Below are 26,678 nucleotides of genomic sequence, written 5' to 3' on the forward strand. Positions count from 1 at the left end.
CCACTCCTTCCTTACAAGAAATTCAGTAGCTATAAAAATTTTTGTTCAGTTTCAAAAAATGTCAGTACTTATTAATTCCAAAGATCCGAACACCATGTAGTTGTGGCATGTTGGGAATTAGCACACTCAGGAGAGAAGCTGTGTTTAGGATGAAGTGAGTTGAATCATACTTCCTATAGAAACTTGCCAGAAAATATAGAATTATTGGAGAAATTGTGAAAAACTTCCATGAAGATGTAAACTGTACTCCATAATCTAGTTGTTCCCAATGAGTTAGGAGTCTTGCTTTACCCTGGTCAGGAGTTTCAAAAGGTGTTCCTTTCACTGCATGCGAAAATACATACGTCCCCGGATTATGTATAATACTTGTTAAAGTCCAGGCAGCAGGAACACTGAAGAAGGGAATGCTGAGTGAGACAATATGAAGCAAGCCAACTCCCAGTGCAGATGTCAGCCACATACCCCGACTGCTCATGACACGGGTATTTGGATTCACTTCACCGTGGGCGACTCCAACATTCACGTTTGCTCCACCGCCCTACTCCATGCCGCCGGCTCGCAGCAGGTCCCTCTACTTCTCAAGAGTAGCAACTTGTATTCATGTTTGTAACCTCCGTCTTTCACTAAGCATCATCTCTTTCCCGTAGTAGGCATTCAGATAAATGTTTCTTCTGTGAATAAATTAATTCATTGGCACTGGCTTAACCTTTCATTTAGTTTGACTGAATAATTATGGACCATGCTGCTATTTTTCTGCTTCTCGTGAAAGTATGACTTTAAAAATGTATTATTTGTATAGAATTTTAAAGTAAAATTTGATCAACTAGCTCATGTTTCTAAAATGCCCCAAGAACTAAGGTATTCTATATTTAAGTTATACATCTAAGTTATACCTCTATCAATAAAATAAACTCCTCTTTCACAAGGATCATTTTTTCACACCAATGATTTTGTTAAGTAACAGTTATTTTAGGAGAAAAATTATTATGGCTTTAACTTTTCAATGGTTAATAATTTATAGATCTTTGGAGAAAGTTAACTGAAATGTATAGCAATTTATGACTAGGAGAATTTGTGGCTAGAAATTTAAATGTTAGTGAAATTATAGGAGAGATGGGAAGGGACTGCTGCTCTAAATTTGTCTATAGCCATTTATTTTATAATAATTTTTCACTATCCACCATGTATATTGTTAAGCTGAAATGAAGGATTCAGTTCTCATTTTCTTTATTATTTATTTATGTATTTATTTATTTGTTAGAGACAGGGCTCACTGTGTCATTCAGGCTGGAGTACACTAGCGTGATGATGGCTCATTGCAGCCTCTCACTCCTGGGCTCAAACGATCTCCTGCCTCAGCCTCGTAGTGGGACTATAAGCATGCACCACCATGCCCAGCTAGTTTATTTTATTTTTTCTTTTATTTATTTTTGAGACGGAGTCTCACTCTGTTGCCCAGGCTGGAGTGCAGTGGTGTGATCTTGACTCACTGCAACCTCCACCTCCCAGGTACAAGTGGTTCTCCTGCCTCAGCCTTCTGAGTAGCTGGGTTTATAAGCGTATACCACCACACTTGGGTAATTTTTGTATTTTTAGAAGAGGCAGGATTTTGACATGTTGGCCAGACTGATCCCAAACTCCTGACCTCAAGTGATCCACCCGTCTCAGCTCCACAAAGTGCCGGGATTACAGGCGTGAGCCTCCATACTGGCCTATTTTGTTTTTCATAGGATGGGGTCTTGCTATGTTACCCAGATTGGTCTTGAACTCCTGGCCTCAAGTGATCCTTTCACCCCTGCATCCTAAAGTATTAGAATTACAGGCACGGAGCCACTACACCTAGCTATTTTCCCATTTTCTTTTTTCCTTTTTTTTTTTTTTTTTGAGACAGAGTCTTACTCATTCTGTCGCCGAGGTTGGAGTGCAATAACCTGGTATTGGCTCACTGCAACATTCGCCTCCTGGGTTCAAGCGATTCTCCTACCTCAACCACTCAAGTACCTGGGATTACAGGAGCCTGCCACCATGCCCAGCTAATTTTTGTAGTTTTAGTATAGACGGGATTTTAACATGTTGGTCAGGCTGGTCTTGAACTCCTGACCTCTGGTGGTCCACCTGCCCGGGCTTCCCAGAGTGCTGGGATTACAGGCATGAGCCATCACGCCTGGTCTGTTTTCTCATTTTCTAGAGGAAAATCTTTGTTTCCTTTCAGGCGCCTGCTCTATTTTCTTCTAATTATACTTTAGTTTTCTTCCTCTTGCCTTCACTCCTGCCCACCATTAAATCAATTTATTTCTTCTAAATCATTCATTTCCAAGCATTCTTATTATGTTCCTTACCAATTTCTAACATTATTTTCTAATTATCTGCACTATCCATAGTGTTTAATGGCACTTAATCTTTAGTAATATTTTTTCATAAAAAGGATAGGTATGGGCTGGGTGCGGTGGCTCACGCCTATAATCCCAGCACTTTGGGAGGCCGAGGCGGGTGGATCACGAGGTCAAGAGATCGAGACCATCCTGGTCAACATGGAGAAACCCCGTCTCTACTAAAAATACAAAAAATTAGCTGGGCATGGTGGCGCATGCCTGTAATCCCAGCACTTTGGGAGGCCAAGGTGGGTGGATCACAAGGTCAAGAGATCGAGACCATCCTGGTCAACATGGTGAAACCCCCATCTCTACTAAAAATACAAAAAATTAGCTGGGCATTGTGGCACGTGCCTGTAATCCCAGCTACTCAGGAGTCTGAGGCAAGAGAATTGCCTGAACCCAGGAGGCGGAGGTTGCGGTGAGCCGAGATCGCGCCATTGCACTCCAGCCTGGGTAACGAGAGTGAAACTCCATCTCAAAAAAAAAAAAAGGATAGGTATGTTTGCCTTTTCCAAACTATATGTTATTTCTTTTTCCCTTTGAGAAACATTATTCTAAATTATTTTATTTTTTTTCCAGAATTCAAATGTTAGAATGTCATGCACAAAGGAATAGAGTTGGGCATTTAACTCCAAGGCATTTGATTTCTTGGTTCTATCAACATGTGGTAAGAGCTAATGGGATACAGTTAAAGCCTTTGCCTGCATAATCTTCTACATCACTAAGGAGAGATGTTTTAGAATTATAGTAATAAGAATATAGAATAAATAATGACCATCAGGTTTCTAGTTTTTGCACTGAAATTTAACTTTTACACTTTGTTAAAGATATGCCTCACCATTTACTATGTGACAGTCACTGTTATAAGTTACTGTGTATATTAACTCATTCAATCCTCATAACAACCCTATGCTGTTAGTGGTATTATTATCCCCATTTTATAGTTGAGGAAAATGAGACACAGAGAGGTTAAGGAACTTGTATAGGTTGCTTGGTTAGTTTCAGGGAGAAGGCATGGTATGGGATTGGTTCTTACAGCCATAAATTATATAATCAACCTCTAGCTCATTCTCTTTTCTTTGGACTTTGACTAGAATAAACTGTACCCTGGAATTTATGTAAATAATCAGAGACTAGTTTCAGAATACCAGTAACCCAGATCTCTGGAAGTAGTAGTGCCTGCATAGGAACAAGTGGTCCGGTGGAGTCTGGCTCCCTTGGGCATTTGCCAGTTGGTTTGCCATTGAGAATACATTCTTAATGGAATACATGTCCCTTTTAAATCAGCAAAATAGTGGTACCCAATGGTGGCAAAACAAATAGGTTAAAGAAAGTGACAAGCCATTCTTATGATTATCGATTTAAAAATTCTTAGTGAAATATCACCATATGTAATCCTCTTCAAAGTAATTATATTTCTATATTGGGTAATCTTAATATAATTCACAATGTTAGTAAGTTAAAAAATTGTGATCATCTAATAGATCATTTTAATGTAATTCAAATTTCTAAATTATTTTCTCTAAATCTTTTAAGTAGGAGAAAAATGTATTTCTGTAAATTATTTTTCAAAGGCTCTATGTAGTGTGGTATATACATGTATAAAAAGTTATAATTACATGTAGCTAACATAGAGTCCTTACTATGTGCCTGGCACTGTTCTGAGAGTGTTATATTTATTAGCTCATTCAATTTCAAAACAACCGTATTTTATCTTTCTGTTTTTAACAATTGAGGAAACTAAGGCATAGAGAGGTTAATTTGTCCCACATGAGATATATATATATATATGTTGTATTAAAACACTAGAGTCATTCTCATTAACATCAGAAACAACACAAAATAACCCTTGTTCTTTAATACTGCAATGCAGTAGAACAAAAGCATGATCAAGAGATATAAAAACTGGTAAGGAAGAGGAAATCTGATTATTTTATATTATTATATATACCTGGAAAACACCAGAGCCTCAGTGAAATACTAACATTAAGAATCCACTGAGACATGTAAAATTTTCAATGAAGCTTTATATACAAGAACAGCTGTTTTCTTAGACACCAACAATAGCCAGTTAGAAAACATAATGGGAGAAGGAAAAAACCTCCATTCTCAGCAGCAAGAACAAAAAGCAAAATATGTTAAGAAAAGTTTATTGAAAAATACAAGCCAGTTGTGGTGGCTGACCCCTGTAATCCCAGCACTTTGGGAGGCTGAGGCGGGCAGATCACTTGAGATCAGGAGTTCAAGACCAACCTGGCCAACATGGTAAAACCCCCTCTCTACTAAAAATATAAAAATTAGCCGAGTGTGGTAGCACATGCCTATAGTCCCAGCTATTCAGGAGGCTAAGAGGGGAGAATTGCTTGAACTCAGAAGGTGAAGGTTGCAGAGAGCTGAGATTGCACCTCTGCACTACAGCCTGGTTAACAAAGTGTGACCCTGTCTCAAAGAAAATAAAAATAAAAGTTTGTTAAGAAAGTCCTTCATAGAGAAATGGAAATCAAAACTACATTGAGATACCATCTCACGCCAGTTAGAATGGCGATCATTAAAAAATCTGGAGACAACAGATGCTGGAGAAGATGTGGAGAAATAGGAACACTTTTACACTGCTGGTGGGAGTGTAAATTAGTTCGACCATTGTGGAATACAGTGTGATAATTCCTCAAGGACCTAGAAATAGAAATTCCATTTGACCCAGAAATCCCATTACTGGGTATATATCCAAAGGAGTATTAATCATTCTATAAGGACACATGCATGCGAATGTTCATTGCAGCACTGTTTACAATAGCAAAGACCTGGAATCAACCCAAATGCCCATCGATGATAGACTGGACAGGGAAAATGTGGCACATATACACCATGGAATATTATGCAGCAATCAAAAACGATAAGTTCCTGTCCTTTGTAGGGACATGGATGAACCTGGAGAACATCATTCTCAGCAAGCTGACACAAGAACTGAAAAATACCACATGTTCTCACTCATAGGTGGGTGTTGAACAATGAGAACACATGGACACAGGGAGGGGAGCACTATACACTGGGGTCTGTTGGGGGGAATAGGGGAGGGACAGCGGGGGGTGGGGAGTTGGGGAGAGATAGCATGGGGAGAAATGCCAGATATAGGTGAAGGGGAGGAAGGCAGCAAATCTCACTGCCACGTGTGTACCTATGCAACTATCTTGCATGTTCTTCACATGTACCCCAAAACCTAAAATGCAATAAAAAAAGAAAGTCCTTCATAAAGAAATCTGGGGAAATCCGTTGAAAGATTTTTAAATTTCCAATAAATTATCATTGATTGAACAATTTAACATAATAAATCAGCAATCCTTTTTTGCAGCGGGGCGGGGGAAGGGGGGGTGGGGGGGACGGAGACAGAGTCTTGCTTTGTTGCCCAGGCTGGAGTGCAATGGCGCAATCCTGGCTCACTGCAATGTCTGCCTCCCAGGTTCAAGTGATTCTTCTACCCCAGCCTCCTGAGTAGCTGGGATTACAGGCACCTGCCACCATGCCCAGCTAATTTTCATCAGCAATGCTTTTTTAGTACCTATTTCTACAGCACTATCTCCATCAAACTCGCAACAGCTTTTTGGTTAAAACTTGTCTAAACAATTCTCAAGAGTATCTGGAAGCATGCACATGCAAAAATAACCAGGATAAGAATATGAAAATGAGAAGACTGGCACAGAGGGTACGAAATATATTACAAATCTTCAGTTATTAATGTGCTATAGGCACAGAAATAGCAAAAGATCAGTGAAACACAATTGAAAGTGTGGAAGTAAGCCCAAGTTGATAAGATATTAATATAAAATAGTATCATCGCTCCTCCTCTCAAAACCCTCCAGCAGTTTCCCATCGCAAAATACAAGCCAGTTCCTTCATGTGACCTACAACCTTGCTACTTAAAGTAGTGGGATCCAGGGACCAACAGCAAGAGCATCACCTATGAAACTGTTAGAATGTGAAATCTCAGACGGCACTCCAGACATCCTGAGTCAGAATCTTCAGGATCCTCTTATGATTCAAATGCAGTTTAAAGCTTGAGAAGCATTGCTTTGTAATGCACTACCTGGCCTGGCTTCCCTTGACCGTGCCTTTCCTGCTTGTTCTGACTCCTCCCTTGGAGGCTCCTGGCCACCTCAGACTCGGCCACCCTGCTATTCCATGAGCACACCACACACGCTGTCATCTCACAGCTTTGTTTCTGTTCATCTTCATCCGTTCCTGCTCTACAACCAAGTACTTGACACTGGGTAATTTATAAATAATAGAAATGTATTGCTTACAGTTCTGGAAGCTGGGAATTCCAAGATCAAGGTGCTGGCAGCTTCGATGTCTGGTGAAGTTCTGTTCCTCGTCAAGGGGGGATCTTGTCACTGCATCCTCAGAGTGATAGTGGGGCAAAGGAGCTTACTGAAGCCTCTTTTATGAGGGTGCTAATCCCATTCACGTGTGCGGAATCCTCGTGATTTACTCACTTCCCAAAGGCCTCACCTCCTAATTCTATCACGTTGGATGTTAGTTTTCGATATATGAATTTTGCAGGGAAACCAACATTCAGATCATAACCTTGTCACACATATCCTCTCACTTTGTTTAGGTATCTGCACAAATATCACCTTATCTAAGACGCCTTCCCTGGTTAAAAATTACTTACCATCACCTGACATGTATTTATTGTTTAAATTCTCCCCCCTCCCTCGTCACAGACTGCACTGCAACCTTGGGGAGAGGAGAGGACTGACTTGCCTCGTTCTTGTTTAGCCTCAGTGCTTGGCACCTAGGAGGTACCCATTTGCTAAAGGAAATGGTCTCTGGTCACAACGTTTTTATCAGCCCATCAATATATACCCTTGTTTTATGTGTGTTTCTGTTTAAAGACGCCTTAATTAATATATATTGTTGATTCATTAACATTGAACTGAAGGCCAACAGCACTCTAAATTACACCTAAACAAAGCCCATCTAACAGTCATATTTTCTCTGTAAGGCACATCACAGGCTTCTTGCACTTAGGAACACTAGACAGCATTTCGGCTACACTCAAGGCCATTTTAAACAGCAAATTCACCAACAAAACACAAAAATGGGAAACACGTAGCACTAAACAGACCTCAAAGAAAAGGACTCTTGTTTACAGAGACATGAAACACTAAGGCAGAGCTTCTCGTTCAGCCTCTGCTGGAACATACGCATCAGGCAACTCAAATTTTTCACCATCCTCTCTGCACATGTATCTGTGGAATGACCTCAAAATCACAAGTATTAATTGAGGGGTTTCAAACAAGTTTTAGCAAGTAGGCAGATTTGCAAACATGGGGAATCTGCAAATCATGATCAGCTGTATGTCATTCTTTCAATCACTGGGTACTGAGTTTCTGCTGTGTGCCATGCTCCCAGGATTATGTACCACTTAAACATTGATCGATTCCTAGCCATATGCCAGACGCTGTGCAAAACTCGGATAATTTAAAGATGAATTTAACAGTGTTCCAGGTATGGCTGAGTCAGGTGTTTAGCTAATCTTCAATAGTGATGGGTAGGATTTTAACAGGTGAAACTGTGGAGAGAAGTATTTGGGAAGAATGAAACTCTTAAGTCAATTTCCGTAACCTTGGCTACACATTAGAATCACTTGGGGAGCTTTTAAAAACCCTCTGGCCAGGTTCCATCCAGACCAATAAAAGTAATATCCCTTTGGCATCAATATATTTTAAATCTCCTGAGGTGGTATCAGTGTATAACTAAAACTGAGAGCACTGCTGTTTTAAGTACCTGCATTTGGCTGGAGAATAGGTTCTATGAGGGAAGTAAACAAATAAATCCAGAAAAGGGATTTTGGACCAGATATTGAAAGGCTATTATTCTATTCACCTGCTGTGTGCTGAGCACTCTCCTAGGTGGTGGGGATACTTCAGAAAGCAAAACACAAGAATCCCTGCCCTGTTGGAGCTAACAATCGAATTGCATTGGCAGCTGTTCAGGATGATTCATATTCTAGATTTAACTTTTTATAGTATATGATGATTTGTATTTAGAAGAAATCTTGTCCCAAAGGCTCAGAATTCTTAATTTAATGCCTAAAATATTACATCACCTTTTGATATGAATAGAACTCCAAAGAAAAGTTTTGCTATAAACTTCTGTGCTAATCTCACTGGGCGCTTTCTAACGCAGCCGTCTTTTTTTTTTTTTTTTTCCTAGTCTCTTGCACACAGGACACTTGTCTAAAATCAGTAGTGTGAGGCCATTGGAAATTCTAATTCAGGCTTTTCATTTTCCCATCTTAAAAGAACACTGATACAGAAGGAAGTGATTTCTATATTGATTCTTAATAAGAGTTTATGTTTAGATTGAACTTAAAACTAGCAAAGTACTTTTCCTGGGTCATAGTAGGATTGCAGCTTCTTTTGGATTATTTGCCTTATACCATGTTTTATTTCTTTTCCTGAATTCCTGTACAAGCATGTAATATGTTGTTACACACTCTTTTACACTCGGAGTAAAAACAGACCTAAACGCATAATCCTCTTTTAATTCTGATGCAATTATTCTTTGTAGTCTATCTACATATAGGCTACATATGTAGTCCATTTCACTTTTTAACAATGCTTTGGTCAATCAGTTTTTAATTAGTTTCCTAAGTAAATTATTTAACACTGAAAGAAGAACAAGACATGCACGCATCCTCATTTGGTACAAGCAGCCTAAAAATACGATGTCTGCAGATGAGCAGCACATACCAGGTGGTGGCTGAGGATGTCAGAGAGAGTGGCATCCGAAGGAGAGATGAGATGAGGGCTGACCAGGCTTCGATGGTGAGATCGGAAGAGATACAGTGTCATGTAACTACTATCAGTTATTTTATAATTTCAAGATGTCTTATATATGCATTTATTTTGTATAAAATTACACATATTTGGTCATCTTTTTCTGACAATTTCAATTATACTTAATATAACCATGATTGTATTTTGTTAACATGAATGATAATCATGTGCCTTCTGCTTTGAAAACAAGAATCATACATAGTAGTCCCCCCTTTTCCTTGACGGATACATTCCAAGACCCACAGTAGACACCTGTAACTGTGGCATACATATACATACAAATCGTTCCCAATTTATGGTGGCTCACCTTAAGATTTTCAACTTCATGATGGTGCGAAAGCCGTATACACTTGCTAGAAACTCTATTTCAAGTACACAGATACCATTCAAGTGTTTTTCACTTTCAGTATGATAAATTACATGAGCTAATCAACCCTTTATTATAAATTAGGCTTTGTGTTAGATGGTGTTGTCCAGGTGCAAGCTAATGTTAATGTTCTGAGCACATTTAAGGTGGGCCAGGCTAAGCTATATTTTCAATCTAAGATAGGTTTGTCAGGACATAACCCCAAGTCAAGGAGTATCTATAATATGTTGTTTCACTTCTACTCAAGCCAGCTAACAGGCAGGTAGGACTGACAGCATGAATACATTGGACAAAGGGATAATTCACATCCAGGGTGCCACAGAGCAAACGGGCAGTAGATTTTCTCATGTTAATGAGAACAGCACACAGTTAAAAATGTATTAATTTATTGTTTATTTCTGGACTTTTACATTTAATATTTTCAGACCACAGTTGACTGTGGGTAACTGAAACTGAGGAAAGAGAGATGCAGATAATGGGGAACTACGGAATGTCCTTTGTGGCTCACGAGTTTTCTCTTCCCGTACACTGGCCGCCTTAGAACCTATTACAGCAGCACTTTGGATGTCATTTGCATTCCTTGTACTTTTCTAAAATTCCTCATTCCATGAGTATTTACAGGTTTAGTAGGAATTGAAGATGATCTTTCTTAAGAGCTATTTGCTTAAGAAATTTTTTTAAAAACACTAAATGGGAAACTGCTCATTGGGAAATATTTGGATGAAGTCTCGAGATAGGGGTTATCCTGTCATTTTAAATGAATGTAGAAGAGTTTCTTTGTCTTTAGACCCTGGAAAGGAATCCTGTTTTCATGGATTTATTTTGTATTTGTCTCTGATTCCTAAACAGAATTGAGGGTTGCCTACTCTTGATGACTTGGTACTGAAAGATTTTCATAAACCTTAAGAATTTTCACTTTGAGGAACATTATCTTTCTTGTTATTGAATTTTTTTCTTTTCTTTTTTGAACTTAATCCTTTCATATGTGTTAGACAAGTGGTCTGATGAGAGTTAATTTATATAGTTTTTGTTACCCTTTACTTTCCTTATTAGTTATTTATAACAAAACTCTTTTTACTGTTGATTATTGTTAGAGTTTGAGAGGTCTTTCTTTCTGCCTTGTTTCTCAACCCCAGACAAAGGAGCCAAGCAGATGGAGATCAAGGTAGCAGCTCTTTCCATCCATAGAACTATTGGAGAGAATGTGATTTAAGAGAACAGCATAAACGGCTTAGCAACACTGAACCCCAGAATTAGAAAGATTTAACCATCCAGTCCCAGGCCATGCTGGAGAGCAGAGCACCCAAGTATTCTCTGCTTGTGGGCAGATCACAAAGAGAAATGTGCAGTTGAAAGGGCTTGGTCCTCACAGACTTACCCATCAAATAAGTCGTCCTCAAGTGGGAAGGCACAAGCTGCAGTGGAACTTCTGCAGATGCAGCTCTGTTTGGGAAGCTAATCCAAAGGAGACTTCAGGAAAAGACCTATCATCACTGGGAGGCTTGCGCTTCTGTGAATGTTGGAAGCAGCCCCAGCGGCAGTATCAGGGCTATAGGAACTTTGCCCATAGCCGCAGTCTCTTTGATAAAATCACCGTGTCACAGAGAGAAATAAAGACTAGCAGAGCAGGATTTATGCTCGTGTGAATGCCTGCCTTCAAATTTCCAGGGGCCTATTTCTTTGCCGATTGATTTTTCACTTGAGGCTCTTCTGGAGATCAGCACACTGCTGCATGCTGTATTGGTTGTACTATGTAGATTATGGGAGAGAGAATGGTTCTGCTCTCAAGAAGCCTATATCCTGGTTCACAAATAAGTGCTAAATTGTACTGTGCAGACTGTTTAAGTTATAGAAGTTCGAAGGAGTTGGAAAGCAATAAAAACTCAACTAGTGCAAGAAGGTTTTATGGAAAAAATAAACCTTGAGCTGGGCTTAGAACAATAGATTTGATCTGGATAGGTGAGGCAATAGTGCAAGACAACACTTAAGGCAAAGAGACTATAAATTGTTCTACTATAAGGACACATGCACACGAATGTTCACTGCAGCACTGTTTACAATAGCAAAGACCTGGAACCAACCCAAATGCCCATCGATGATAGACTGGATTGGGAAAATGTGGCACATATACACCATGGAATATTATGCAGCAATCAAAAAATGATGAGTTTGTGTCATTTGTAGGGACATGGATGAATCTGGAGAACATCATTCTCAGCAAACTGACACAAGAACAGAAAATGAAATACCGCATATTCTCACTCATAGGCTGGTGATGAAAAATGAGAACACATGGACACAGGGAGGGGAGTACTAAACACTGGGGTCTATTGGGGGGAATAGGGGAGGGACAGCGGGGGGGGAGCTGGGGGAAAAATGCCAAATGTGGGTGAAGGGGAGGAAGGCCAGCAAAACACACTGCCATGTGTGTACCTATGCAACTGTCTTGCATGTTCTGCACATGTATCCCAAAACCTAAAATGCAATTAAAAAAAAAGAAATTTTAAAGTACTTAAAAAAAAAAAAAAGAGAGAGACATCTGTGCCCTCACTTTTGCTGTCCCTTCACTTTAAGTGGGACAGGACCAGAGGAGGCCTAGTGTATAGACAGAGCCTCAAAAACAAAACAAATCAGAGGACCAGAGACTTGTGATTTGCAGCTGAGATTTTTTTTTCTTAAGCAGAAGAGTGATGTCATTGAAAATTACTTTGGCAGGGAGGTACCGAAGGGATGTTCAAGGAAGGAGATAAATTAAGAAACTAAAGTAACCTAAGCCCGAGAGAATAAATGCTTAGCCTAGGGGATGCTTATGGCCATGGGAATGAGAAAATTGAGAAGAGAAAAATAATCCAGAATTGATTAACTGGATCTTCAGTATATATTAAATGAATGAAACAATTGCAAAATAGACAAAGGTGTCTATGAGGTTGTAAGAATGCACTGTTGCAACAATGATAGCTACCCTTCAGGGAAATTGGGAATGAGATACACTGTTGCTCGCAGATGTGAAAACGGAAGCCAACCAATGCATATGTTCTCCAAGAGTGATACGTTTATTCCATTTCTACTTCCTCTTTTCAAAGTCATTTTGATGAATTTTATGGGAACCATACAGAATCTCTCTCTAATGTATGTGTTTGGGTTTTTTGTTTTGAGACAGAGTCTCGCTATGTCGTCCAGGCTGGAGTACAGTGGCACGTGTTAAAATGTGCGCTCTGAATGAAGAGACCCCCCCCACCCCACAAAACAGGCTTTGTGTGAGCAGCGTAGCTGTTTATTCACCTGTGTCCAGGTAGACTGAGGCCAAAAGGGTGTCAGCAAAAGGGGGGGGGGTCAGATAGGAGTTAGTTTTATAGGTTTGGGGTGAACAGTGGAAAGTTACAGAAGTTACAGTTGGCGGGTTTTTGCAAGCTGGGAGGGGGTCATAGGGTGTGGAGTCCAGAAGGTTGGACCAAGGTCAGTTACACAGTCCAATGGCCTTGTCAGTTGAGACCAAAATAAGAAACAATAGAAAAATGTCTCAGGTTAGTTAGGCACCCCAGGTTGATCATTCTTCCTTCCAGCTACTTAAGGGGTTTTTTTTTTGCAATGTTAATTCACTTTATTTTTTTTTTATAAAAACCCAATGTTGTAGCCACAGCTGGAGCTTGGGTCCTCTGCACAGAGACTCTGGTGTGGGTCTTGACGAGGTGGTCAGTGAATTCCTGATAGGGAGACTTGGTGAATACAGTCTTCTTCCAGAGATCGGGGCTCAGGTAGCTGTAAGTCTTAGAGATGGCATCAAAGGTGGCCTTGGCGAAGTAGCCCAAGGTGGCAGTGCAGCCCTAGCTGAGGTGTAGCAGTCATCGATACCAGCCATCATGAACAGCTTCTTGGGCACAGGTGCTGAGACGATGCCAGTGCCCTGGGTGTGGGGATGAGGCTCACCAGTACAGAGCCACAGTGGCCTGTCACCTTGTAAGGGACTGTGTGGGGCTTGCCGATCTTGTTCCCCCAGTAGCCTCTGCGCACGGGGACGATGGAGAGCTTGGCCAGGATGATGGCCCCACGGATGGCAGTGGCCACCTCCCTGGAACACTTAACACCCAGACCGACGTGACCATTGTAGTCCCCAATAGCAACAAACGCCTTGAACCTGGTGCGCTGGCCAGCACGGGTCTGCTTCTGCACCGGCATAATCTTCAAAACCTCATCCTTGAGCGAGACCCCCCAGGAAAAAGTCAATGATCTCAGATTCCTTGATGGGCGGAGAGAAGAGGTAGATCTCCTCCAGAGACTTGATCTTCATGTCTTTGACCAGGGGGCCCAACTTGGTGACAGGCATCCACTCCTTATTCTCGGCTTTGCCTCTGCGAGCTCTGCTGCCTCGGCCTCGACCCCAATCCCAGATGCCACTGCCGAAACCTCCGTGGAAGCCACCGCGGTTCCCCGTCCCAGGGCATCCCTCCCTGCCCCCCCACCCACTGCACCAGCGTCATCCGCCATTTGGTGTTTTATTGGAGAAGAAGCTAGTTAAGGTTTTCTAATTCCAGAAGGCCCCCCAGAGGTGTATGTGCAGTTCATGGGGGTCACCTTGCTGTCCATTCCACAGCATGGTCACACCTTACAGCTACCACGCCCGGCTAATTTTTTTTGTATCTTTAGTAGAGACAGGGTTTCACCATGTTGGCCAGGCTGGTCTTGAACTCCCGACCTCAAGTGATCCAGCCGCCTTGGCCTCCCAAAGTGCTGGGATTACAGGCGTGAGCCACCATGCCCGGTCTCTCTAATGTGTTTAATGTCCTTCCGTACTGGGTGCTTGATGTTCTATCCGCCTAGCATTTTCCCCCTCTGCTTCTGTTAATATCACCCCACCTAAGGAATGCACCCACCCCACCCCCGTTTCCTTAAGGTCTCACAGGGCAGCCAATCATAGCCCCGCATACATCTGGCCACAGTAGTTGGGTAAGGGGGTGAGTATGTGACTTCAACTGTGTTCATCAGATTCTCTGTCTCAGGAATTTGAACCCTGAATGGAGAACACAAGGTCAGAGAACATAGTGCTGAATCATCAGTTAGCAATAGGCAGAAGCTCTGCCACTGAAGCCCGGGGTCAGTCCTGTCTCTGACCTTGAATGTTGAGTTCTCCCTCTGACCCTGAGAGCTCCTTCGTGTTCTTTCAGTAACTGTCCCAAGCGCTTTTTTTAAAGGCCTGTTTTCCTTGCTAGTGAAGAAAAGAAAATTGACATGCATCTATTATATCTTATTCTTTTTCCCTTTGGACTCTTATTTACCTATTGATAATTGCTTAGTATTTTTTAGGAGCAAATACAACTTACAGAAAAATATATGACTTCTGATACAGTTTATTTTAGGATATGGGTAGGAAAAGTAGTTGTTTTCTTCTCTTTTTTTTTTTTTTTTTTTTTGACATGATGCCTCACTCTGTTGCCCAGGTTGGAGGGCAGTAGTACAGTCAGAGTTCACTGCAGCCTTGAACTCCGGCTCAAGTGATCCTCCTGCCTCAGGCTTCCATGTAGCTGGAACTACAGGCATGTGCCACTATGCCTGGGTAATTTCTTAAATTTTATTTTTGGGATACAGGATCTTCCTATGTTGCCCAGGCTGGTCTTTAACTCCTGGGTTTAAGCAGTCCTGCCTCGGCCTCCTAAAGTGCTAGAATTGTAGGTGTGAGCCACCACACCCAGCTAGTTTTCTTTCTTATTATTAAAATACCAACAGTTTACTTAATGGATCTAGAGGAAACTATATCATGGTGATAATTTTAATCTACCTTGTCCTCAGCCCCCAATTCTAGTCCTGTGATTAATGTTAACACATTAATGTACTTTTTCTACTCAATATTAATATTTTTCCATTTGTGAGCTTTATTTTATATAAAGTCATTTATATTTGATTTATTTTAAACATATGATCCTGATTACAGTTGAGATTTTTTTTCTTCCAGTTAATGTTAAGTATAAAGGTACATTTTTCCTGAAGTTACTTTGGGTGGATTGTATTCAGGCCTGGTGTCAAATGTAGGCTAATGTCGGGACTTTGAGTGTCTGCCTCCTCTCTGAGAAGTGTCGTGGTTTTCTTGGATGGAAAGGAATTAGGAGAATGTCTAACGCTTTCAACAGTACTTTCTGGAATTGGCATGTCTCAGATGTCTATCAGGTTCTTAATACATTTGACCCTATGATATTCTGTTAACTAGTGCTCTCCAGATCTATAGCAACCTCAAAAAAACAAATTTATTGTCTTTAATTCAGGCAATATTCTTAGCATTATTTTGTGGTTTAAAGTTAGTTTTTAATACTTTTCAAATAGCATTTTTCAAGAGTCATTTTCTATAAGAGATCTCACGTCCCATGTAACATCCTAAATATAACTCAGATACTACAGTTAATGCCCATTTGATTTTACTCCATTCTTTTACAGTATGTGTATGAATTAGCTTTTTGTTGTTGTTCATTGGTTTGTTCCTTTTTTAAAAAATAATAAATAGTTCTTTTCTCAAAAATAATAGTTTTTGGTTAAAATTTTAATTTCAATGTTTTGGGGACAATTGGGAAAATTTGATATAATCTTACTTCCATGGTGTTCTCATTAGGATCAAAAGAGATTATAGGCCATTTGTGATGGTTCATGCCTGTAATCCCAGCACTTTGGGAGGCCGAGGTGGGCAAATCACCTGAGGCCAGGAGTTTGAAACCAGCCTGGGCAACATGGTGAAACCCCATCTCTACTAAAAAAAAAAATACAAAAATTAACTGGGCATGATGGGGAAGCTGAAGCATGAGAATCCCTTGAAGCTGGGAGGTGGAGGTTGCAGTGAGCCGAGATTGTGCCACTGCACTCCAGTGTGAGTGACAGAGCGAGACTCTGCCTCAAAAAACAGAAATAGAGAGAGAGAGATTATATATTAAAGAAGAGCAAGGTCCATATTATGAAAGTGGTCCCAGGAAGTGGACTCAGATCACGTAACAGTGGCAAAGATAATTGGTGCCATACCCCTGCCTCAGAGCTTACTTGTTTCACATTTGTAACTCAGAAAAAGTACAAGCCCCTCTCAAATGGTTGAAGTTTCAAATATTAGAGCCACCCTTGGCATAGACAGATTTTAGTATAATACTCCTAAAACTACACTTTTTTTTTTCTGTCATAAGTGTTCATTGTGCTCAGTCATTTATTGCAGTGACCCAAACAGAGCCCAGTCCAGCTGTTTGTATTGGCCCTGCAGTGGAAAGTGGACTAGGGCCATGTGACTAAGAAAGCCAGACTGTGGGCTGTCTTTTCACCTACAGATGTTTTAATGTGCTTAACATTATCCAATACTAGCAACTGAGATAGTCTAAATACTGCAGCAGGATCTGATTAGCTTTTTCAGATCACTGCCTTTATTTGCTGTTTGCAAAAAACCTTAATCCAGTGCTAGAGATCAGGCTTCCTGCTGAGCCCTGGGGTAGTTTCTCTCATTCTTTGTGTTCACAGTGGCAGGCATTAGTGAGCAGAATCCTCCTCCTCCTAAATTAAAGCTATAAAGTAGTAACTATAGTAGCGAGGGATAAAGAGAAGGAAGAAAACCCCAGAGAAAAGAGAAGACTGTCTATTCATACTAAGTAGTTTCCTTGATATATACAAAAGAAAGAGTTTCTAATATGAATTCATAAATACTGACCTCACTGTCTCTTCTAATCAGTGCACAACTATTAAGTTTTATTTGGTTTCAGTTGTAACTACTTTGTATGGATGTATGTTGCGTTTTTCATAAGTATCCTACTCAATCCCAGTTTTACCAGAAGAATTACATTTTTTACCATAACAGTGGCCTTGATTTCTCTTTTTCCTTTCAGGGCTGATACCTTTTTTACTCATGAGATTTCAAGAACTATCACCACCACCAAAAAAAAAAATAAAATAAAATCTAACTTTCCTCATTTTGGGACATCCATATGCTTACCCAAGATGTGACATTTGAATTCTGTGTAATTCACACTGTAATTTGCAATAAGCTTTAATGCTAGAGATGCTTTATCTTGATCCTTGATGTGTTTATGAAATTCGACTATCACCTTAAGTATTTCAGTAAGATTGCCATAACCCTTGGTGGAAGAAATAATAGTCTACTTTAGAAATTAGTTTGTAATTCAGAACCTAATAATTATATTTAGTTCAAAAATATTTTCACTGATTTTTAAATTTTCTACCATTTTTGGAATGGCATACATCAATAAAACATGGGAACTCTCTTGAGGAAATATCTGTAAACAAATGATGAACTGTAATGTGGTACTTTATCTTTTAGTTTTCTTCCTGGAAACAACAATAATTTTACATTTTTAGTAGGCAGAAGGAGTGTTTTCAGTGCGATAACTGAAAAATCTTAGCCATGTAGTTCTTCTAATTTTGTAAATAGAGACGATCTCATTTGCATTTGAGTAGGCACAATAAGGACAAGGCCAGGAGTCCCAAACCAGTGTTACTTTTTTTCAACTATTCACAAATGATCCTAATTATGTGTAGCTTCTGTATTTGTGTATAAAAGGAGATTGATTTTGATTGTTTTGGGTACATTTTATATCTTTAGAATTCATGATCATATAATGATAAAAATCTAGGCTCTGCATAAATCAGCCTATAGCAGAACATTGTATGTTAAGAGCAGCTCTTGGCCTTCACAGTTTTAATTTGCGCTGGAATGAAGAGGGAACGTGCAGAAGCTTGTGTTCTACATCATATAAGTAAATAGTAGAACAGCTATAGATTTCCTTTTTCTTTAGTAGGGAAATATCTTTACAATGCCTTATAGTGTTTACATTTTGATTGATTTTTTTTTTGTTTATAATCAGAGGCCACTCAAGGTATAACTTATGCAGCCCACAAAAGCAAGTAGTTCACAGGATTATAAATGCTGCAGTCTGAGACTTCGAATAAATCAGGGATAAGAAGTTTACTCACCACCAGGGCTTATTTTTATATACTTTAGACACTACAAAAAAAATCACAGTATTTATAATGTTAACTTGTTCCTGAGCTGAAATTTGAGTATTAATATCTTACAAACTTTATGAAATACAAATACTTTAAGCAGTTATAATATGTTGTATGTTAAAAACATAATGAAAGACTTCGCTTCTTTTTAATTACATGGTTAACTAGTATCCATAGTAAAAAAATTTTACACTGACACTTGACATACATAGGATAGGTTATTCTGATGATTTTAGGTTGAAGTTAAATACTTCTGTCTAAATCTCCAGTTTAGGTGACTCATTTGGCACAAAGTTAGACAGAACTTGTATTTCATCTTACTATGCAACACTTTCAGTGAATTTTTAAAAATCAGTTCTATTTGTAATCTCTTAAGTGTTTTCCTTTTGCAATCGTATTTTCATCATCTGTTCTTTTTGTTTTTTGTGTGTTGCAATAAATTAACAAATACTTGAAAATACAGGTTTGTCACTATTTCCAGGGAAATAGTTTTACTATAAACTTCTATCTCATTTCACCATTTATTAAAGACAGGGAATACTGCAATAGTTAATTGCTATGTTGACACACTTCATTTTCTTTCTTTAATAAAAACGAAAAGCTAATAGACTACGGTATAGCCTCAACTTTTTGAAAACATGAAATTTTTACTACTTTAAATATATAATTGGTTTCTTTGTTTCATGCATTAAAAAGCAAGGAGGAAAAGCTGAAGTCTGCCCAAGCCAGGTGTTTCTTGTTGGCAGCCTGCTCCCTAATGACTCTGCTCTCATAGAGCAGCTGCCTACTAGTCAGCTTTGTATGGTCTATTGTTGCTGCACACCCCTTGTTAATACACATGCTGCCCCGGGCAGACCCTGCGAATGACATCAACTTGCTTATCTTAGAAACCTACGAACCTGACGCAGGGCGCTGAGGTTGTCTTGCATCTGCCCGGACAACTAATTGTGAGCTTTCTGGCCTATGATTGGCTGTTATTCCACTCGGTAATAGGTTAAGCAAAGACATTGCCATTCCATCTGTTCAACCATTCATTGTTCTTCTTGCCTGCCTGGGAGTCTGCAGCTAAAATTGTGTTAAGGAGTTTACTGCTGAAGCTGCTACAGAAACCAATGTCTTTGTATTTTCCTGCTAACGTGAGTATCTGTGCTACTTTAATGCCTTGGAAGTTAAACTTTGCTAAATATTCAGAGTATTAATTTGAACTCTGTAAAAGATAGAAAGCACTTCAAATGAAAGTCTACAAATTATTACATGGTGGCCAACATACCAGAAAATTAAATTCTTTCTGTAAAGTATGTCTGCAAAGCAGATTTTTTACATTTTTCTATTCTAGAGTTATGTAAATAATTACTTATAGCTTCATGAACATTTATAAGGCATTAGGCATGACATATAATCATTTGGAACTTAAAGTCGAATTATAATGTTCCGATATTTTTGATCAATGGTGAATTTAAATTTTATCTTGTCAAAGTCTTAAGTTTCTTATGATGTCACTGTCGTACCTAGGTGCTATAAAAAAAGATTTGATAGAACTTTCTATTGTCTTAAAAGTCTAGCTTGGGGAGATGGATTGATATCGGTAGATGTTTCAACTTGTTTTAGATGTGATGATTAAGCATGCAGTTGCTCTGTCAGCAGTCTCAGTATTCATGTACAGTTTCTAATTTCTTCACTCTCATCTTTTTTCCCCCCTTAGTTTCAGACATTAGATTGAAGATGTCATTCCAAGAACTATTTTCTTCAAGAGTTCTGTAAAGGGGAAGGGAGGAAGAGACAAAGACTTGCATCTACCAGTTGGGAGGGAGAGAAAGAGCATAAAGGGTTAAAAAGAGGTTTTCATTTCTACCACATGCCCTATTGTGTGAACATATGCACAAGTCTATTGAAAGTTTTCCGAAGATGGGCAGGCCACCAGTTGCTGGTCTCCTGCAGTTCCAGTAGACATCTGTTGCCCCAGAGCATTAACCAATCTGTTCAAAGGGACATCCCTCCTTTGTTAGCGAGAGGGATGCAGACAACAGCACTCACTCAAATACAATGGTAATTAAATACACAGAGACTACAGCAGTAGGTATTTATTACATATTCATTATTTTATGTCCATTGTTCTCATAGTATTACCATTTGGCTAACATCCAGAGCCCACTTTCATGGCATTGTCACTTCACATTACAAACACATCGGCTTAACAGGTTTATGGTCTGATATTCCTGATTAATATGAGGCTCTTTCGAATAAAAGTAAAAGATTTTCTTAAATCTGATTTAGATGAAGAATTATCCAAGTTCACCAATGAGAACTTCCAGAAAGTTTGGTCACTAGATGGAGGAACTTCAGTGTGTACAATGCATTTCTAGTGAATAGCCATTATATTATAAACCTGCATTCAGCTAGTACAAAGTTTCTTTTTTATAATTAAAAGAATTAGCTACACTTCATCATCATCTACAAAATTAGCATGAACATATAGTTCTTTTTCAACTAATAATATTAATTAATTTTTAGCTTGCCCTTTAGCAAGAAAAATTGAGTTTCCAATACAGTATCTGGAAAGAATTTATACATTAGTAATTATAGAAATTTGTTCACAAATCATTTTATATATTTGCCCAATTCCTTTTGTGTTCAAGAATATAGTGTCTTAAGGTCAATTATAATGGAGCCCTGATAATACAGTTTAAAAATTACCTGTATTTCTTGGAGTTTTTTGATAACTATGGGAGTAAAAACTGACCTACTTTGTGAAACTTGGACTATGCTGCTTCATGAAATTAGCAAAATTATCCTTATTTACTATTTCATTGATTAAATTTAGGATGGTTTATACGAGTTTGCATTTTGGTAAATGCAAACTTAAAAGTCTTAATAATTTGTTTGAAAATGAGGAGAAAAGTATTTTCTATCTTACATGTAATAATACATTTTGTGCTGTTAATGGTCTTTTTTATCCTTTTAAAGTTTATATTAATCATTTTTAAAGCACTGAACAAAAATAAAGATTATATACCATTCTTTCTTCTAAAGTTTCTCATAGTAATTTCTTGTAAGTTTTGCATATTTCATTATATTAACAAATACAGCAGCCTATTAAAATATCTTGTTTTTAAACCTTTATCATTTAGGTTTTTATTGAATGATTTCAAGATATTGCCAAATTCTGGGTTGTTTTTAAGTGCCCTAATAAGTAAGGGCAATCATTTGCTAATTACAAGTGGCTAAGTAAGCATTCTACAGATCAAAGTTTTATAAACCAAATCTTTACCATTTGGATCAATACAAATCAGGTTATTTCAATATAGAGTAAATACATGGCTTATAGTCCTGGGAATTGAACTTGTTTGTCCCTATTTGTACTGTTTCTATTTAGTCTCCTGTTTTACAAGGACCAAAAATCATTGAAGTGCTTGTTTAGTGCACGATGACATTGGATAACCTTCTATGAGCTAACCAATGAAATCTAGAAGATGGAGAGAGAGGCCTGTCAGTGTGAAAAACGTTCAAGCGGAATAGCTTAAGACAAAACTTATTTGCCTAATAAAATTGGATGTTAATTTTTTTAAAAAATAGGTCAGGCTTATGTTTATCCTTAGCAATAAAAAGTCAACTTATTACAAACTTTTTATTTAAAATTATGTGCAAATTACATAAATTATCAGATGTTAAAAGTGTGTGGAAGTCCCTAAATACATTGGTATACAAATGAGGTTTGTGTGACTTAGTTATTTTAAAAAACTGAAAATCCCATTTTCTCCCTTGTATCGTGATAGCCATATAATGAAATTACATGGTATAGCAGGTTTAGGTAGTCTCACTGACACTTTTTAAAAATATTAGATCAAAGATACAGAAAGATTTAAATACTTTTTAGAGTGCTTAATTTTCAGTTTGAAAACTGCAGTATCTGATATTGTTTCTTTGAAAAATGTGAAAATTAAGAATAATTGCACTTATCCTTTCAGCAGAACATTTCTTTCTTATTTGCCACTGGTTGTATTTTTCATAAGGTATTCATCTTGTCTGATATAGTAAAAAAACAAAAACCCCAAACTGCTCAATATTAAAAAATATTTCCTAGGTCAATTCAGGGATTTGGTCAGCAAGTCATTATCTTGAAGAATTATCTCACAACAGCACTTATGCAAAACCCAAACTTTTCAGGGGAGATCAAAAATGTTGCCCATTAAATGCACTTCCTGCAGTCAGAGCAGATTGTGGGGTTTACAGAACAACGATGTCGGAGCTTCCAGATTGGTTTGGCAGCTGCATTGTTCTCGGAGGGTAAACCAGACGCACTTAAGTCCCAGTCTCTTTTATAGGCTTTTGTTCATACCAAATTATTCTTTCACTGTGCTAGCATTCATGATGGCATGTTAAAGGAGTGCAGCTTAGCAACCAGCTTCTGGTTGCCAGGCAGCCCAGCTTCCAATAGGTTTTCCTCATTTAAGATACTTTTGGTGGGAGCACCATGAAGACCATGGTGCGGACTTTTAACTGTATCCCTTTATTAGGATGATGCTGTGATTTGTTACTTGCATTCTGGTGTTAGTATATTACAGTAGTTAATAAATCACAGGGTGTAAAAATCTGTTTTTAAAATCCCTTCAATTCTAAATAATTGGGCTCACGCGTATCCATATAATAGGGAAAAACTGAAATGGATATAGCTTCATAATGAAGCAGATGTATACAGAGCTCTCCTAAGGGATATTTCTTTTTATGAGTTGGACAATCCAGAGCTAGGGGAATTTGATGTTTCTTTAAAACTCATGAATGCTGTATTAGTAGAGCAATGATATTAAAGTTGTCTACCTTCTCAGGGAGTAAGCCCTGAGGAAACTCCTGTAGAAGTGTGTGGGAGTTCTACACTGAAGGAATCTTAAGTGTTTTATCAAGCTAAAGATTCCATGTTATCTTCTCTAGTATTTACCATAGTTAATAAAATTTATTTCATTACTTGACTCTCTAATTAAAGTTTACCAGGTATGCTTTCAAATTTGTGACTTCTCAGAAAATCACTTAGCATTTTCTTTTAACATTTGTACAATAGGTATTTTCTAGTGTAAATATGATGTTGATGAGCTTTAGAAACATTTCCTCTGTTTTCTTTTTTAGGTTAGTTTTAAATAGCTATTTTATGGCAGTCTCAAATTCAACTACCACTCACCTGCTAATACTGTACCTAGCCAGAACGCTAGAATTGCCTTAATAAGTAAATCATGAGGCCAGGGACAGTGGCTTACGTCTGTAATCCCAGCACTTTGGGAGGCCAAGGCGGGCAGATCACTTGAGGTCAGGAGTTCAAGACCATCCTGGCCAACATAGTGAAACCTTGTCTCTGCTAAAAATATAAAAATTAGCCAAGCATCGTGGCACACGCCTGTAATCCCAGCTACTTGGGAGGCTGAAGCAGGAGAATCAGTTGAATATAGGAGGCAGAGGTTATAGTGAGCTGAGATCATGCCATTGCAGTCCAGCCTGGGCAACAGAATGAGATTCCATCTCAAAAAAAAAAAACAAGGAAATTATTGATGTGGATATAGTCCTTACAATTTACAATGACGTACCAGAGGAAATAGTTTTATTTTTCTAACCCGTTCCTAATAGAGAAATAATATTTCCAATAGTCTTTAAGGGAAAATTGTAAAATGGCAAAAAACAAACCAATTTTAAATAGTAAAAGTATTCCTATATGGTGAAAAAATAGGGAAAAAAAGATTACTTTTTAAGCAAATGCAGATTAATGGCTAGTTAATCTGATAAAATACAGGAATATTTTCTGCCATAAAATTCAAGAAACTGAGATAATATTATATATTTAATATGCCTAATTGTTTGCTGCTAATTTTATGAGATATCATCTCTGCTTTCCATAAGTGCACATAGAATAAAACAACTTTTATTTTTTCCTGGAATAAAATAAATAGGCTGTTGTTTCCCTGGCACTTAATAAGGATAGCGTAATGCTTAGAAATTATGTTACCATGTTCCGTAGTCAAAAAAGCATGATTAGTAAGGCAAAACCGTATTCATCGCTAAAAAGAATTTAACTCATCTTGTAATTATTTAATTCCCTTCTGGCCATCTTAGAATATGTGCTCTTTCCTTGCAGTATCTATATGATTTTTGAAAGTTTTTCAGATTGCTGTTAAGCTTCATCCAGATTAATGATTTTTCAAGTATAAATGTTTCCTTTCTATGTGGCTTTCTCTTTAAAAGTATATTTATAGATACTTATGAATTCTGTTCAAGAAAAATATAAGTAACGTGTCATGCATATTTAAAACGTGAGTTTTGATAATATTCTAGGTATCACACTAGAATTATAAGCCATCCTAAAAGTAGAAAAATCTGATCCATCGAGATTGAGAAGGAGCATGATATAGTGAGAAAACATGGGTTTTGGCCGGGCGCAGTGGCTCAAGCCTATAATCCCAGCACTTTGGGAGGCCGAGGCGGGTGGATCACGAGGTCAAGAGATCGAGACCATCCTGGTCAACATGGTGAAACCCCGTCTCTACTCAAAATACAAAAAATTAGCTGGGCATGGTGGCACGTGCCTGTAATCCCAGCCACTCGGGAGGCTGAGGCAGGAGAATTGCCTGAACCCAGGAGGCGGAGGTTGCAGTGAGCCGAGATCGCGCTATTGCACTCCAGCCTGGGTAACAAGAGCGAAACTCCGTCTCCAAAAAAAAAAAAAAAAAAAAGAAAGAAAGAAAAGAAAACATGGGTTTTAGAGTCAGATAAAACTGGGTAAAAAATCCAGTTGTACTTATTTGCTTTGTTGCCTTGGAGGAATGAAGAAATAAATCACTTCATTTATTTCTAATTCATAACTTCATCTGAAAAATGGCTGATGGCACTCTCTTGGCAAGGGTGTTGGGGGAGAGGATGTAGACGAAATACGAAGTGTTACTAGATATTCAGTAGTTGAGTATTTCTCTTCTGACTTCTCCATTGAGGCAGAAATCAAGCCATAACTATGAAATTCTAAACATTGTACGTTTTTCTCTAGGAATACGGGGTGCTCTGCATTCAGGAATACAGAAAAAACAGCAAAGTGGAGTCAAGTACACGTAACAGCTTCATGGGCTTGAAGGATCACCTAGTGCATGACCTCAGCCACCTTTATGTGGAGAGCACCGACCCACAGTTAAGTGCAGCTGTGCCTTGGTCAGCAGTAGAAAAACCAGCTATGGAGACTGTTCATGCAGGGAAGGATGAAAAACAGGTGTCTGAAGAGAATGCAAGCTCTGGTGACTCTGAAGAAAACACAAATTCTGATCATGAGTCAGTACAGTTGAGTAGCGTTTCAGTAGAGCCAGGCTTATTAACTAAGACTCACAGGCAACTCTGCAGGTCTCCCTGTTTAGAGCCTCACATACTCAAGCGCAATGAAATTTTGCAAGACTTTAAACCTGATGAGTCCCAGGCTACATCCAAGGAAGCGAAGAAACCGCCCGATGTGGTGCGAGAATACCAAACAAAACTGGAGTTTGCACTTAAGTTAGGTTACTCTGAAGAACAGGTTCAGCTTGTGCTAAACAAACTTGGTACTGATGCTTTAATCAATGATATTTTGGGAGAACTTGTCAAACTTGGAAATAAAAGTGAGGCTGATCAAACAGTTAGTACGATTAACACTGTAACACGGGAAACTTCTTCCCTGGAATCTCAGAGGTCTGAATCCCCAATGCAAGAGATTGTAACAGATGATGGTGAAAATCTGAGACCAGTAGTTATTGATGGCAGCAATGTGGCAATGAGGTAAGTGGAAAAATCATTACTGAAAATTATTTCCAAATAATCTTTAAAAGTTATTTCTAATTTTATACTAGTTTTTGTCTCACAGTCATTAAAGTAACACTTCGTATCCTGATGTTAACTTTAGAAAGCATTAGTTTTCCTTTCTCTTCTTTCAGGGCACTCAGCCATCTTCACTTCATTTATCCCTGTATGGAGACCCACTTTTCTCAGATATGTCTCTTTTTGTCCTTATCCGGCTAAATTTCTATGGTATAAAAATTAGTGTGTGGGCCAGGCATGGTGGCTTACACCTGTAATCCCAGCACTTTGGGAGGCTGAGGTGAGCAGATCACTTGAGGTCAGGAGTTT

General features: G+C 38.6%; 1 protein-coding gene and 2 pseudogenes across 3 annotated transcripts in view; 1 reads left to right on the plus strand and 2 right to left on the minus strand.

Moving 5' to 3' along the window:
* The window catches only part of ZC3H12C (zinc finger CCCH-type containing 12C), an 84,451-nt gene that overhangs the window by 22,832 nt on the left and 34,941 nt on the right, over nucleotides 1–26,678 (plus strand). For 2 of the 3 annotated variants that reach the window (XM_009006739.5, XM_035264469.3), the window contains exon 2: nucleotides 25,579–26,330. In XM_009006739.5, coding sequence (XP_009004987.1) covers nucleotides 25,579–26,330 — 752 coding nt within the window. Of the gene's footprint in view, nucleotides 1–10,720; nucleotides 19,697–25,578; nucleotides 26,331–26,678 lie in introns of all 3 variants that reach the window. The other variant, XM_078339405.1, reaches the window with a different exon arrangement.
* LOC100391736 (ORM1-like protein 1 pseudogene) lies at nucleotides 62–9,232 on the minus strand (annotated as a pseudogene).
* Nucleotides 13,166–14,069, minus strand: LOC128929068 (small ribosomal subunit protein uS5 pseudogene; annotated as a pseudogene).

Source organism: Callithrix jacchus, chromosome 10 (assembly GCF_049354715.1).
Source record: "Callithrix jacchus isolate 240 chromosome 10, calJac240_pri, whole genome shotgun sequence".
Taxonomy (NCBI): Eukaryota; Metazoa; Chordata; class Mammalia; order Primates; family Cebidae; genus Callithrix; species Callithrix jacchus.